We start from the raw sequence: 15,861 nt of genomic DNA, 5'->3' as shown, positions 1-15,861 counted from the left end.
AGTGGATAGAGGTCAAAAAAGCTTTTTAGCACACTAGCCTTCATCAGTCAAAGCACTGAATATAGAAGTTGGGAAGTCATGTTGCAGTTGGAAAGACATCCTGTTAAAGTTGAGCTCCTGTCAAGATACAAAAAGTACAACCAAGCCACACAGTACAATTCAAACAGACTTTATTTGAATAACGCTAACGGGAATGAGCAGTCTGTAGTGTTGGGTAGACAAGGTCATCTCACTGGTCTCGTTCAAAAAAACAGTCACAGGGTACAATATTTAAGGCATTTTCCTGCATACAAGTTGGATAACATTCTTTGAAGGTATTGCTACAGCTTGTGTTTTACATTTTGCTTATCCTCTTCCTAAAGACAGTGAAATGATTTGTTGTTGGTCATTTAATCTCATGTGCCAGTTATAATTAAGAGCATCCTTCTGGTAAACAAGAATTCTGGAAGGATTGCTCATAGTACACATCAGTATCTATTCTCTGCTTGCCTGATTTCCAGTTTCCAATTTACACATGTAAATGGCCCTTTCATAGTAATCTTAAATTCTAAAGTTGACAATGGTGGCCAACACTTCAAAGCAAAACAATGCCATTCAGGGACTGAGTGGTGCTGGATGCTTATTGCAGCCTTAGATCACGTCTAACAGGTAGTAGTCAGTTAGCACTATTATGTTCGAGATCAGACAGGCGGCATTAGGATATGGCTCAGTCGAAGAGGTGAGAATTGATTCCTGTCTGGAATGTCCTTGGTTACTCTCTCTCTTCCCCAGCTTATTGGCAAAGTGTGTGGCATTCTTCATCATAATTTCCATAACTAGATATTCTATAGTTAATATTCTACAATCCATAGGCCCCATTTGGAGTATTGTGCTCCGTTTTGGTCACTGTGCTATTGGAAAGATGTCGTCATGATGGAGAGAATGCATAGATTTATGAGGATGTTGCCAGGACCTGAGAGCCTGAGCAATAGGTTTGGTCAAATTTGGCTCTGTCAGGGAACATCCCTCAACTGAATTAATCTTTTGCATCTTGTATCCTTGTCCACACTCTGGGTTGAATGGTGTCTTTTATTTCAATTGCAGACTCAGTTGAATTTGACTCTTGTGGTAAGAGGGATGACCGAATAATTAAGAAAAGGAGTCGGATTCTGAGAGGTCAACCTGGAAACTCCCCTTGGACCGTGAGCCTTCGCAACAGGTAAATTAAACAGGCACTGTCCTGCTCAGCAGGACTCCTGGAGATTCTGGGCCAAAAAAAGAGACAGCATTGCCAGAGCTGCTGTAACAGCAGTGCTGGTGCAGACCTGGGGGAGCAGGGAGCGGAGACACAGTACTGCTCTGCAGGGTCCAGCCACCCGTTTCTAATGCCAGTGGCTTCATACAGGTGTTAAACAGTCTGTTAATGGAGACAAGATCCTGCAACCACGGGGTCTGTGTCCAAGATAGTGGTGCCTGTGCTGTGCAGCATACCACGAGGGTTGCAGACTCCAGGGAGCAGTGGACTGGTGCAGGGGACCAGAAATGGGGAGAACACCCATCACTGAGAGGGAGAACCACGGGAGAGAACCCTACAGGATGGTGCAGCAGACCAGCAAGAGGGTCAGAGGCTGAATGATCCCACGCAGGCTATGGCCTGTTGCTGACTTGCAGTCAAAGGACTCACACATATTGAAGCTGCTGGTGACTTGTGGTTGAAGGACCCACGCAGTATGTGGGCTGCTGGAGACTGACTTATAGGAATGGGCTTCTGCTTGACCCATTTAGAGTCTTCAGATGAATTGATTATATAAGACTGTGCACCTACTTTTAAGGTAAAACTATTACCATTTCATTGGAATGGTGAGAATTAGAGCGAGCTCCAGAGAAATCTAGTCTATATTCCATCATAACACCACTGCAAAAGCTGTAAGGGTGTAGCACAAGCTGAAATGGGGTGTATTACATTTACCCAAGAAATTTGTGTAGATTTTGCAGGAATTGAATGTTAATCTCCCAAAGAAAAGCAGGAGGTAAAGCCATGAAAGCCATGGATGTTGACAGTTTTTAAAATGTTTATACACACATTAGTTAGTTTTAAAATTATATAAGATAGTAAAATTTGACAGATGAAAAATATGTAATCTGGTAAAGCAAGACAACTGCAGATGCTCGAATTCTGAAGTACAAATAGAAAAATGCTGGAAGCAGATTCTGTGGAGAGAGAGAAAAACAGTTTAAGGGCAGTGACAGTTCATGAAGGTCAATGACTTGGAATGCTAACTGCATTTTTCACTCCACAAATGCTTCTTGGATTGTCAAGAATTTGCATCATTTTCTGCGGTTATTTTGGCTAATAAAGAGTACATTCCATCTGGAGTGGAAAGATGCCTTTGAACAGACACATAGTAGCCAATAGCAGAGAGAAGAAATGGGGCTGGACATGTCAGAAGGAAGTGTGGGAGAGGACTGCAGACTGTAGCAGTTTATATTACAACACTCCCAGGAACACTTTGGGCTACCTCTGGGACAACAACCTGACTATGAATCATTTCCCTTTTCCCTCAACTGCTCTTCCCCTTGCTGTCCTCATCCCATTCATGGCCAACCCTCATCCTTTTAGAAAGTCTTGAATTTTATGATTGTTCAATTTTTATTTGTTAATTTATTTTTCAGGGAAGGGAAGCATTTTTGCGGTGGGACTCTTGTGAGCAGGAATTGGATCATCAGCTCAAAGCAATGTTTCCCCTCCTGGTATGATTTAACTGTTTCTTGCACTGAACTCTTGCAGTGGATCTTTGAATATATTCCAGAGTTTCTCCATAGGTTGAGTAGAATGTGCAAATCATCACGAGGATCCATGTGTATTGTTGACCACCTCTGGAGAAAGGAAGGGAACAGGCCAGCAATGCAAACAAGCCACCTTTCTGCAGAGAGGCAAAATCCAGTGGGAAGATCATCAGTGAAGGATAGTGACTCATGGGTTCTTGCAGAAAGCGTGGGGAGGAAAGCATATAGGGTGGGTTGTGGTTTACAAACTGGCATGATGTTAGGGAACAGAGAAGGGGGGTGGATTTGTTAGATGGATAGCCTGAAAGATGCTGTTTCCATTTGTGGTGGTGAGGTAATAGATTCAAAAGGTTCAAGGAGTACAACTCTGGATACACGTTGGTATCAAAATGTACATTTTATTTACAACTGGGAGCAAACACAAAATTGGAGACAGAATGCCCACATGCAAGCCGATCCAGCTCGCCTGCAAGTTCACCAAACTACAAATACCAGAGGAGGTATTTAGATTACTGAGGGGTGGAAGGAACTATCAGCCACACCTCACCCACTCTGCCCCCCCACATCCCCAATTCCCCCGATGTACAGGCAGGGCATACAGACTACAGAACTTATCAAGATACACATTTAACTGTACATGATAACCAAATGAACCATGATGTGGTGCACCACAATCGAGCCCCCCATCCCTTGTGACACAATTGGTCATCCAGCACTGCCCACAGATTACCTAAGGGTAACAAAGAGAGAAAAATCACATATATATGCTGCTTTCATGTTCCTGGGACTAGAGGCCAGGTCAGATATTAAGTCACATGACTTCAGGTGAGGGGGATGACCAATTGGAAGGCAGATTTAGTCTGGGGTATAGAGACTGATTTTGATTGTCAAGGGGAAGTGACCTTTGACCAGTGAGGCATTTCCTGTTTGACCAGTGAGAGGTGTCCCTTGTGTTGCACTATTTCTTCTCCAACAATGATCATTTGTGAGGTTCCCAAATCAAGACCAAAGCTCAAACCATAAATCTTCTGGCCTGCTTGACTCAGTACAGCTTGTAACAATTGCAGACTGACACATCAGGTGGTGTTTACAGCTGTACAACAACATGGTGCAATCTAAGAAAGCATCTGAACTACAAAGGGGTGGTGGGGAATGAAAAAGGGATCAGTTTGTTTAAGTGACCTGCTCAATAACAATATCTTTAAAATTGCCTTGTATCAACAGTGAAGGCAATTTCCCCTTCGCTACCTCTATCCTGCTCACAGTTGACTTCTCTGTTAAAGGTGAATCATAAATTCCTGTACCTTGGACAAATGGATCCCTGTCCCAATGCAAGTTGAAGAAGATAATTAGCAAAACCCTCAAAAAATTTCCAAAGAATAAAAGTATTCTGATAGAAAAGGGAAAAATAGGATGCCAGCTTATTTGATTGATTACTGAGCTGATTCATGTTTCAATTGTAGAATAATAGATGCATTACAGAAAGAGGCCATTTAGTCCATGGTGCCTGTGCTGGTTCTTTGAAAGAGACAATTATTTCCAATCTGCTGCCCTTTCCTTGTAGACTGGAACCTTTTCCTTTTTAAAAGCATGTTAATTCTCTTTTAAAACTTATTATTGAAGCTACTATTTGTTCAGCTTCTGTATCTTTGATCTCCACAATTTTCTTCATATTTCTGTTGATATTTTGGTAATTACCTTTTAATCTGTGTCATCTTGTCACTGACCCTGTTACTGGTGGAAATTGTCTCCTCATTGCTCAAAATCCCTTTGTTATTAACCATTTCTCTTTACTGAATTTATTATTCAATGTGTTCAATACGATCTGTGTTTATTTTCTTCAACGCCTAACATCAATTATTGATTGTAAAGCTGGGTCGCATGTTTATTGTGTAACCTGTGGTTTACTTATCAACTCCAGGACAGACTAACATGACTTACAATAGTCTTTGGGAATTTTGACCTCATTTTATTGTTTAAATTCTCAGTTTCAAATGAACAAAAGAAAAGGCTGAGAATGTTGTCCTTTGATTAACTTTGAATAAATAATATATTCGAAATATGAAATCATTGTCGGCCTGTTTTGTGACTTTGAATTCTAGTTACACTGAGTTCAGAGGCTATCAAGCCTGGATGGGAACAGTTCTGAAAAATCCCCAGTCTGATGATCCAGAAAAACAAACAATCTCCATACAGAGGGCTGTCTGTGGACCAAATGGCTCCAACTTGATCATGTTGGAGTTAGGAAGGTAACCTGTGTGATATCTTATTGCTTTCATTTGTTTAATTAATTTACTCTAACTGACTCCTTAGAATATGGATGGAGGGACCTACAAAATAAATCTACTGATATAAAATATACATTAAAGCACAAGTCTGTCTGATGATTTCACAGTAAACTAGTATGATTCGACCTTGATGAAGAGCTCAGGCCTGAAACATTGGTCACCCTTTGCTTCCTATAAATGCTGCATGACCTGCTGAGTTTCTCCAGTAATTTTGTGTATTGCACTACAATCACAGGGTCTGCAGATTTGCCTGTTTAAAATCATTATGAATGATTGGCTTGGCAGGCTACAGAGGGAGCTTGGGAAACCAGAGACAAGAGATTGTATTCACCTATAGGCCAGACCTGCAGAATGAAAGAGGCTTAACAAGTAAGTTTGAAAACAGTTATCGAGAAAGGTAACACTAGTCCAAAGTTAAGGTTCTAAATAGAGGCAAGGCCTATTTTGGCAGCATTCACCAGGAACTTGCAGAGGTTGACTTATAAAGGCTGTTTGCAGATAACGAGATGGATGACAAATGGCTTTTAAAAGAAGTTCAGTGACAGCCTGTTCCTGTTGGGATGAAGGAGCAGGCTGACAAGTTTAGGGAACTCTGGCTGATGAGGGATACAAGGAAAAAGGTAGCATACTTCACACTTAAGTAGTTCAGGTCAAGAAAATCCCACAGCGAGTATTGAAAGTACACTTAACAGGCAAAAACAGACACACGATGGGTCTGGCAGGCAGTGTAAAGGATAATCCCAACATTTTATGCAGGGTGTCCAGGGAGTGATTTGGTCCACTTAAAGTTTAGCACAGCTCTCCTTGTGCGAAGCAACTGAAGATGGGTGAGAGTTTAAATGAATATTTCCCATCAATCTTCGAGAAGATCATGGAAGTAAGGGAAATGAAGCAAATGAATTAAGATTCCATAGACCACATATAAATTACCAGGGGGTTGTGGCAGCCTTGGAAATGCATTAAAGTGGACAAATTCCCAGGGGATCTTCAAGTCCATCTAGGCATTTCATGGGAAGCTAAGGAATAAATTGCAGATATTTGCATCATCTATAGTCACAGATGAAGTGGCAGAGACTTATTTAAGAGCAACAGCAAGGGCAGGCAAAAGAACTAAAGGCCTGTGAGTCTGACATCAGAAGTGGAAACATTGCTAGAGGGTATTCTCAGTTACAGGATACACCGGTATTTGGATAGGTAAGGACTGCTTAAAAATAGCATGACTATGACCATGAGAAGTTGGGTCTCACAAATTTGATTTAGACTTTTGAAGATGTGATTAAAAACAAAAAAAACACACACACATACTCACTCCTTTATTAGGGCTGGAAAGGCTGCTTTTATATTGTTCAAGTCCCTGCCGTTTTTTTGCTGATTGAGTCATCCATATGAATAACAATTGCGGGCGGGAACGTTCGCCCTTCTTCCCCAACCTGTTTCTGCTGAGTTAGCTGGGCAGCTTGACCAATGCTATTTTAGGGCTGTTGGTCTGATGCTGCCCCAGCTTCTACCCCCACCTGTTCGTTGTCCTGGGAGGCGCTTTAGCGATCTCTGTCTGTGTCTGCTACCACGCAATATGCCGGCCCGCTCTCCGCAATTGCGGGCCGCCATATGACCTCCCCCCCACCCCCCCGCAGAACTGGCGTTACATTCAATATTGTCTGTAGGTATAGTCCCCAAAGTCTTTTGTGGGATGCCTCTGCGTCGAGGCGTTGGTGTCTTCACGGGTTCTGCAGGGTCTGTGTGGGCATGCTTGAGTCTATCTGTAGTGAAGACCTTCGGTTCACCACCGATGTCCAGCTCGAAGGTGGCTCCGTTGTTCTGGATGACTTGAAAGGGACCTTCATATGGCTTCTGCAGTGGTGAACGGTCCTTGAGTTCTTTGGGGATGTTGGACTTGGCTTGTCAGTGACTGGAGGGTGGGATCAGAGCCAGGTTACCGTCCTTTTCGCGCAGCCTGTCCAGGAAGGTGGTTGTCTCCTCCTGCTGTCCTCTGGCCTGTGAACTATGAGTGGGGCTCCATAGACGAGTTCAGTGGAGGATGTGTGGAGGTCATCTTTCGGTGCTGTTCAGATGCTCAGTAGTGCCCATGGTTGCTCATTCACCCAGTTGGGGCCCTTGAGTCTGGTCATGAGGGCAGTCTTGAGGTGCTGTGGAAACGCTTCACCATGCCGTTGGCTTGCGGGTGTTATGCCGTCGTATGGTGTAGCCGAGTGCCCCACAGGTTGGCAATGTTGGTCCACAAACTGGAGGTGAACTGTGCGTCTCGGTCAGAAGTGATGTGCTGTGGCAGTCCGAATCTTGCAATCCAAGACGAGAGGAGTGCTTTGGCACAAGACCTGGTGGATGTGTCGGCCATGGGGATTTCTTCTGGTCACCGGGTGAAGTGGTCGACCATCGACTGTGAACAGATGGTGGAAACCCTAGAGAGACTGGCAAGGGTCCCACTATGTCCACGTGAATATGGTCAAACCTGCGTTCCACTGACTCGAAAGGCTGTGGGGGGGACCATGGTGTGTCGCTGCAGTTTGGCTGTTTGGCACTGCGTACACGCCTTGGCACACCCCCGGACTTGTTTCTGCAATCCATGCCACACGTGCTTGCTGGCCACAAGCCAGACTGTAGTCCTGATGGATGGGTGTGCCAGCTCGTGGATGGAGTCAAAAATCCGTTGCCTCCATGCTGTGGAGACAATAGGTTGAAGCTGCCAGGTGCCACGTCGCAGAGGAGGGTGGTAGTACCTGTGTCTACTGGAATGTTCTGAAGCCAAAGGCCTGTGACAGCAGTCCTGTACTGTGGGATCTCGAGGTCCTGCTGCTCTGCCTCTGCCAGTGCTGTGAAGTCCAGATCTTGACAAGGCATCCGCGACTACGTTGTCTTTGCCCGAGATGTGCTTGACGTCGGTGATGTAAGACGAATGTCTCTGTTGATGGGCTGACCAGGGATCGGAGATTTTAGCGAGGGCGAAAGTCAGTGGTTTGTGGTCCATGATAGCCCTTCCCTCAAGAAAGTGGCTGATGGCTAATACAGCGCCAGCACGTCTCTATCAAAAGCACTGTACTTCAGTTCAGGGGGCAGCAGATTTTTGCTGAAGAAGGCTAGAGGGTACCAACTTCCTTCTATCTGCTGCACCAGGACTCCACCACTCGCTGTTCCTGAGGCATCGACTGTGAGGGCCGTGGGTGCATCTGGTCTGGGGTGGGTCAGGAGTGCAGCTTTGGCCAGGGCTTCTTTGGTTTCCACCAATGCACGTGCGGATTCGTCGCCCCAGGCCATGGGGATTGCTTCTGGTCACCGGATGAACAGAGGGTGCATCACTCGAGCAGCTGCTGGGATAAACTTGCGATAAAAGTTTATCATCCACATGAACTCCTGGAGACCTTTGGTTGTACTGGGCTTCGGGAAGCTGCGGATGGCCTCTACCTTGTCGGGCAGTGGTGTGGCGCTGTCCTTTATAATCCTGTGGCCCAGGAAGTTGATGGTGTTCAGGTCAAACTGGCATCTGGCCAGGTTGATGGTGAGGCTGAAATCCTGCAGATGACCAGAGATTTTGGAGGTGCTGAAGATGTTCCTGTTGGGTTCTACTTGCCACGAGGATATCATCGAGGTAGACGAAAGTGCCGTCCAGGTCGCGGGCCACTGCGTCTATCAGTCGCTGGAATGTCTGTGCCACATTTTTGAACCCAAATGGCATTCTCAGGAACTCAAACAGCCCAAATGGAGTGATGATGGCCGTCTTAGGGATGTTATCAGGATGCACTGCGATATGGTGATATCCTCTCACAAGGTCCACTTTTGAGAATATTGTTGCCCTGTGCAGGTTTGCAATAAAATCCTGGATGTGTGGCACAGGGTAACGGTCTGGGGTGGTGGCCTCATTGAGCCGACGATAGTCACCACATGGTCCCCAATCCTCAGTTGCTTTAGGCACCACGTGAGGCCAATGGGCTGTCTGACTGTCGAACAACCCCCAACTCCTCGAGCTTGTGGAACTCCTCCTTGGCCAGTTGGAGCTTCTCCAGCGGAAGTTGTCCCACCCTTGCATGGAGAGGTAGGCCCTTGGTTAGGATGTGATGTCTGATGCCGTGTCGAGGCATTTCCGCTGTGTACTGAGGGGAAAGGATTGCTAGGAATCCTGCTAGCATCTTGGAGAACTCATTCTCCAAGCTGTGGATAGAGTCCAGATGGATTGCCAGATACTTAGCACCCCTCAGTGCGATGTCCTGGTAGGTCTTGGTGTGGTCCACGAGGAGGCTGTGGGTTCACAGGAAATCCGTTCCGAGGAGTGGTTGTTCCACTGCTGCCAGTGTGAACTCCCACAAGAAGTGACTGCCTCCCAAACTGCAGCTGTTGTTGGCAGCCCCAGCGTGGGTCCCGCTAGCCTGTGCCTAGTGTCCAACCCTGTCGGGGGTATCACACTGACCTCTGTTCCTGATTCCACCAGGAAGTGTTTGCCAGACAGGTGGACCCAGACGTACAGGAGGCTCTCTTGGTGGCCACCTGTCATGGCCATCAGCGACGGCTGGCCTTGTTGTTTCCCTGGAACTCTTAGGGGGACTGGTTTCGGCGGGCCTTGGTGCCCCATCTCCAGTGGTAGAAGCACCATCTGTCGCTGGACTCGCTCCTGCCTCCCGCCTGATGTTCCTTGCTTGGGACTGCTCTGGTCTGATTGCGGGACTTCTTTATGAGCACCACGGTAGCCGAGCACTTCTGTTTCTGTTTCCACAGAATGTCTGCCCGTGCTGTGACTTTCTGGGGGTCGGTGAAATCCACATACGCCAGGAGCAGTTGGATGTCTCCAGGAATGCCTGCTCGAACATGATGCCGGGCTGCTCATCTCCCAGGAGGGCCAGCATCTCGTTGATGAGTCTGTCTCCAAGCCCATCCAGGTGGAGCAAACGTGCTCCTTGTTCTCGCCGCAAGAGCCTGATCGTTTCAGTTAATAGCTCTTTGAAGGCGGTGTAAGTGTCTTCCGATGGTGGCCGTGGATAAAGTTGGCCACTCTGTCTGCAGTCTGCGGGTCCAGGGGACTAACCACATGGTAGTCTCTGCTGTGATACCCCAGATGTGGAACTGAGCCTCCACCTGCTCGAACCACACGCCGGGTCGAACTGTCCAGAAGGTCAGGAGCTTCAGGCCGACTGCGCTGACTGCTGCTTCATTCTCCATTGCTAGGTTTAGATTCCTTCTAAACCGTTGGGGTCTACAATTGTAGCCGACCATGACAAAGAAACACACAGACACACACAGACAGACACGTTAAGCTCACTCCTTTATTAGGGCTTTTATACTGTTGAAGTTCCTGCTTTTTGATTGACTGAGTCAGCCATATGAATAACATTAGTGGGCGGGAACACCCATGCATATGAATGCCCTGCTTCCCCAGCTGTTTCTGCTGAGTTAGCTGGGCAGCTTGACCAATGCCATTTTAGGGCTGTTGGTCTGCTGCTGCCCCACCATCTATCTCCATCTGTTCGTTGTCCTGGGAGGTACTTTAGTGATCTCTGTCCATGTCTGCTGCCATGCGATGTGCTGGCCTGATCTCTGCAATTGTGGGCCGCCACAGACTTTAGCAAGGCTTTGACATTGTCCAAACTGGTAGATTAGATCAAGGTGAGGGTTAAACTCCTTTCTTGAGTCTCTCTCTTTCCCTGTCCCTCTGTCTCCTTTCCTCTAACTCCCCACCCCTTCCCTCTCCATCCAGAGAGCTATCCCTCCCCCTATCACCTTAGCTTTTTTCTATTTTACCCTCTCACCCATATCCTCTTACCTGTTGGTCTGTGCTCCTCCTCTTATCCCTCCCTCCTCTCTGCTCTTCTCGCCCCCCCCCCCCCCCCCCCACTTTTTATTCAGGTGCCTATCTGCACTTTGTTCATACCTGACAAAGGGTTCAGGCCCCAAAACATTGGATACCCTTTATTTCCTATAGATGCTGCATGACCCGCTGACTTTCTCCAGTATTTTGTGGATTGAACAAAAGCATCTGCAGTCTTTCCTGTATAACTTGCTGTCTTTACATTGAATTCCCATTTTCCCAAAATTTTAATTTTTTTGTTCATGATCCATTCTAATTATAATAGCTGAATGACCATAAAACCATAGATTGTTGCAGCAAAGAAAACAGACCCTTTGGGCCTTTTAGGTTATGGCAAACTATTATTTGATCTAGTTCCACTGATCAGCACCCAGTGAATAGCCCTCCATACCTCTCCCATCCATGTACCTGTCCAACTTATTCTTAAATGTTAAAATTGAGCCTACATTCACCACTTCATCTGGAAGCTCGTTCCACACTCCCACCACTCTTTGTGTGAAGAAATTTCCCCTCATGTTCCCCCTAAACTTTTCACCTTTCACGTTTATCCCATGTCTTCAGTGGAAAAAAAGCCTACTTGCATTTACTCAGTTTATACCCATCATAATTTTGTATACCTCTATCAAATCTCCTCTCAATGTTCTATCCTCCAGGGAATAATGTCCTAACCTGTTTAACCTTTCCTTGTGTCTCAGTTCCTCAAGTCCCGGAAACATCCTGGTCAATCTTCTCTGCACTCTTAGAATTTTATTGATATCTTCCTGTAGTTAAGTGACCAAAACTACACTCAGTGCTCCAAATTTGGCTTTCCCAATGTCTTATACAATTTTACCATAACATTCCCACTCCTATACTCAGATTTATGAAGGCCAAAGTGCCAAAAGCTCTCTTTACAACCCTATCTACCTGTGATGCCACTTTCAGGGAGTTATGTATCTATATTCCCAATTCCCTCTGATCTACCTCATTCTTCAGTGTCCTAACTTTTATCATGTATGTCCTACCTTGCACTTTGTGCATTAAATTCCATCTGCTTTTTTGCAACCCATTTCTCCCATCGGTCCAGATCTCTCTGTAAGCTTTGAAAGCCTTCCTCTCTGTCAACCACATCTGCAATCATGTCATCTGCATTGTCATTGAGATAACCTAGATCAATTTTTGCCCACACAGGCCTGCAGTCTTAAACACCCGAGTTGCTGTGATCTGCCTACCCCCTCAAAGGCACATTGTTCCTGAAGGGACTAATTGTGAGATAGCAGGATGGGGTAAAACCAAAGGTATGTCCAAACTTTACTCACATTTTTCATGCTTTAGATTAATTTTTTATCTGAATTTAGAATTTTTTTCCAGTTTGCAGTCCAATAGTCTACTGCAGCAAATAAAAATTGCACTTGTCCAATTCCTCCATTCAGATTGAAACAGAGTTGGTGATTGTGGTGCAAAATTTATATGTTGACAATTATTTTACCCCTTTAACCATAAATAACAGAAATAAAAGGCACCTTGGCCACTCATTGCTCTTTAGTTCGCTCTTAATAACAAGGAGGATGTAGAACTTTTCTCAAGTCAAGATTAAAAATAACATGGGATAACTAGTGAGAAAATATGAACATTAATGTCATCTGGTGTTTCAAGACTGAAATGAGATGAGACTGTTTTCTTGTGAAGTGAGAAATATTTTTAAACGAAACCCTCCTGGGCACTGCTGGTGTATCTGTGGGCCGTGACTGTCTACCACCCTGTTTCTTTTCCTTGGTTCTCCTGGTTTCTTATTTATTTTTAATTTGAAGGCACAGGCAATGATGATGTACTGAATATCTTGGCAATGCCGGTAATGAGTACCAAGCAATGCAATAAGTACTATAAAGGCCACATGGCTGAGACAGAAATCTGCGCTGGGACTATTATACGGGGAGCTGGAGCTTGTGAGGTAAGAAAGAATGCAAATGGAAGATAATGACTGCCTCAGAGCTGGGCTAAACTGCAGTTCAGGGAGATGGCATTAGAGTTCTAATAAGATGCATGTATGATTCACTGTCTTAAAATTTAGAGATATAGAAAGAAGCAGTTAATGCTCCTTATTTAGAGGCTTGGGACATTTATATCAGTGGAGGTAAGCCTCAGCAAGCTTTTTAAATTCATGCACAGAATGCGAAATCACAAGCAAAGCCAGCAACATTTTATATATGTTCCGAATAATTACGTGATGTGTTGGGAAGAGTATCAGGTTTGGTGGGTTCACAGAGAGACAAGTCTGGACACAAGTGTTGCAATCACACGTAACTTTTATTAACACACTGGAAACAAACGGGAGAACATTAAACGGTATACAATTACTAATTCACATAAGAGACAATATAGAAATTCACCTCAGACATTAGTTGGACCCCAACAACAGTAAACATATATTCGACCTTGCTCACACACAATAAACAGGGACTCTTACACACGCTCCCAGTTCCCTGATCAACAGGGATGCGGCTCTACTGCAAATATTGATCTATAGCAATACTATGGCTCAGCTTTAGTGTAGTGTACACCTTACCCGTGTCCCTTCCAGCAACGTCCACAGCAGTGACCTGGCATGGAGCAGTGTCTGGGGCTTTGTCCATGAGGCAATGAGAAAGAATGTGCTTTGCATTGGTGTTACCACCTCACTGACAAAAGGCAAAGGAGGAAAAACTCAACACCCAACCCCAACCAACCAATTTTCCCCTGCAGCCGCTGCAACCGTGTCTGCCTGTCCTGCATCGGACTTGTCAGCCACAAACGAGCCTGCAGCTGACGTGGACTTTTACCCCCTCCATAAATCTTCGTCCGCGAAGCCAAGCCAAAGAAGGAAACATATAGTGTGAATCTTTGCTTCTAGCCAATAATTTGAATTAGCCAACAGCAAGATGTGCACTCATGGATGGCTGGTGTTCAACCTTGATGGATAGGTGATGTGACTTCTGAATAAAGTTCCAGACAAGGAATACACATGACCACCCACAATACACACATTCCAGACATGTTTCATCCACTCACAACATGGTGCCTCTGGAATAAGATACATTTCTCAGTCTTTAAAGAATAATCAGATAGTTTCAAGGTCAGCAGTAGTGATATTGGTATTTTATTCCAGATATTTGAATATTTACTTATGAATCAGAAATCTAGGCCCCTGTAGGTGATGGAACAGTGCAGAACATGCTTCATGATGTTCAAGCCAATACCATTTGTGAGGCAGCTGTGCTTGATGGGGCCTGTCAAGGAAATAACATTATTTAAATTGCACATGCCTGCAGCATTTGATGTTCCACTTGGATAGCATTTTGAAATGAGTCGGTGCACAGTAAATTGTGAAAGGCACAGGTAGGCAGAACAAAGTGAACATCGGGAGAGGTGACTCAACTTTGATTAATCATAATTTCAATCTGGCAGAATGCTTCTCCAGGTCAGTTATGGGATTAATAACCCCAGCCTGAAGATCATTTTAACAGGTGGGACAGGGTCATCAGTTAGAATGCATTAGAGGATGTGTCAATGAAACAACCTGAAACAGCTCCTTGTGTTTTTCAGCAGGATTATGGTGGGCCCCTTGCCTGCTTCACCCACGACTGCTGGGTACTCGAAGGAGTCATTATTCCAGGCCGTGGGTGCGGCCGGGAAAATCAGCCTGGCATCTTTACCAGAGTCTCAATGTATGTAGATTGGATAAAAAAAGTCATGGAACTATAAGGCTTTAGTATCAGATCTTCTGCTTTCAATGGAAGACATAAAAATCAACATCTACACTGTCACACAGTTCAATGTTTCCATTACACAGAAATGCATCGTTCATGACAATAATCAGCTTTTCAGTTCAAACTAAAATACAGTTTGGGAGATTTTGCAATAAAGAATTGGATCAATTATTTTGGTGAGGATGTGTTACTGACTGCAGTAATGAATCAATTATTAATATGTATGTTGCTTGTTTAATTAAATAGCAAATTTTCAATATTTGCTGCTTTGCAAATATCAATATAAAGATTTTGTACAGCTGAGTAGATTTACTGCATAATAGGCCAGGGTGGCTAAACTTGCTTATCATATGAGCCACATATGTTTGAGAACTGCAAGATATGAAAAGATTTACATGCACTCTTTACTCTTAGATGCACATTTTGTTACAGAAATTAGGCCATCCTGCTCATCTCAGCAGTGTCAGGGATTTTATCAGAGCAGTTGCAATTTTTCCGATTCCTCTGTCCTTTTCTTGCCCTCCATTTTTATTTAATCTTCAAGTCCTATTCCAGTTCATTTTCAAAATCGATGAATGAATCTGCTTTCACATTCTTTTAGGCCATGTGTCTTGCTTCATCAAAAAGAAAGCATGAAGAAAAACATGTATCCTTTACCATTCAGTTTAAGTCCATGCTGTCTGGTTATCAACCCTTTAGCTGATGGGAACAGCATCCCTTTACTGTATCTGGAACGTTCATGATTTTAAACACATCTATCAAATCACATCTTAATGTTATTGATTTACAAAGAACTTGCTAAGGTTCTCCAATCCATCTGTACAACAATATATTCCCAGTAAATCCTTTCTGTGCCCTTTTTTGATCTCTTCCCATTTTGATGCAAGGTGCCCAGAAATTAACACAATAGCCCTGTAGACAAAACAGTTTTATTATTCTTCCAACTCCACTTTCTTGCTCTTCTCTATTTATAAAACTAGTGATCTTGCTTGCTCTTTTTTTAATCACTGCTTTCACACATCCTGAAACCTTCATTGATTTCTTGAGATCCCTTTAATAAAATGAAGGACACAATTTTATTCTCACATTCTAATCACAAATGGGATTGTACTGTGCTGTATAAAACTGCTATTTTGGTACATATTTGAAATTCTTAGCATTTAATCCTTCATGCTTTTACAATTTAACTTGAGTATCTATTAATAAGTAATCACACAGCAAAAAGAGATATACACTGCATTAGAATTGGAATAATGTACCATATTTTGTT

The 15,861-nt window shown here is 44.2% G+C and overlaps 1 protein-coding gene across 2 annotated transcripts in view; it reads left to right on the top strand.

Annotated features, from left to right (window-relative positions):
• The window catches only part of mst1 (macrophage stimulating 1), a 68,389-nt gene extending 53,627 nt beyond the window's left edge, over positions 1–14,762 (top strand). The window contains exons 13-18 of one of the 2 annotated variants that reach the window (XM_069936863.1): positions 1,084–1,198; positions 2,653–2,730; positions 4,869–5,015; positions 12,037–12,143; positions 12,657–12,796; positions 14,431–14,762. In XM_069936863.1, the coding sequence (XP_069792964.1) occupies positions 1,084–1,198; positions 2,653–2,730; positions 4,869–5,015; positions 12,037–12,143; positions 12,657–12,796; positions 14,431–14,586 (743 nt within the window). In that variant the 3' untranslated portion in view covers positions 14,587–14,762. Of the gene's footprint in view, positions 1–1,083; positions 1,199–2,652; positions 2,731–4,868; positions 5,016–12,036; positions 12,144–12,656; positions 12,797–14,427 lie in introns of both variants that reach the window. The other variant, XM_069936862.1, reaches the window with a different exon arrangement.
• The last annotated feature ends 1,099 nt before the right edge of the window (positions 14,763–15,861 follow it).

The sequence above is a fragment of the Narcine bancroftii genome, chromosome 5 (assembly GCF_036971445.1).
Source record: "Narcine bancroftii isolate sNarBan1 chromosome 5, sNarBan1.hap1, whole genome shotgun sequence".
Lineage (NCBI taxonomy): Eukaryota > Metazoa > Chordata > Chondrichthyes > Torpediniformes > Narcinidae > Narcine > Narcine bancroftii.
Note: the sequence above shows the minus strand (reverse complement) of the source record. Positions and strands in the feature narration are given on the sequence as shown.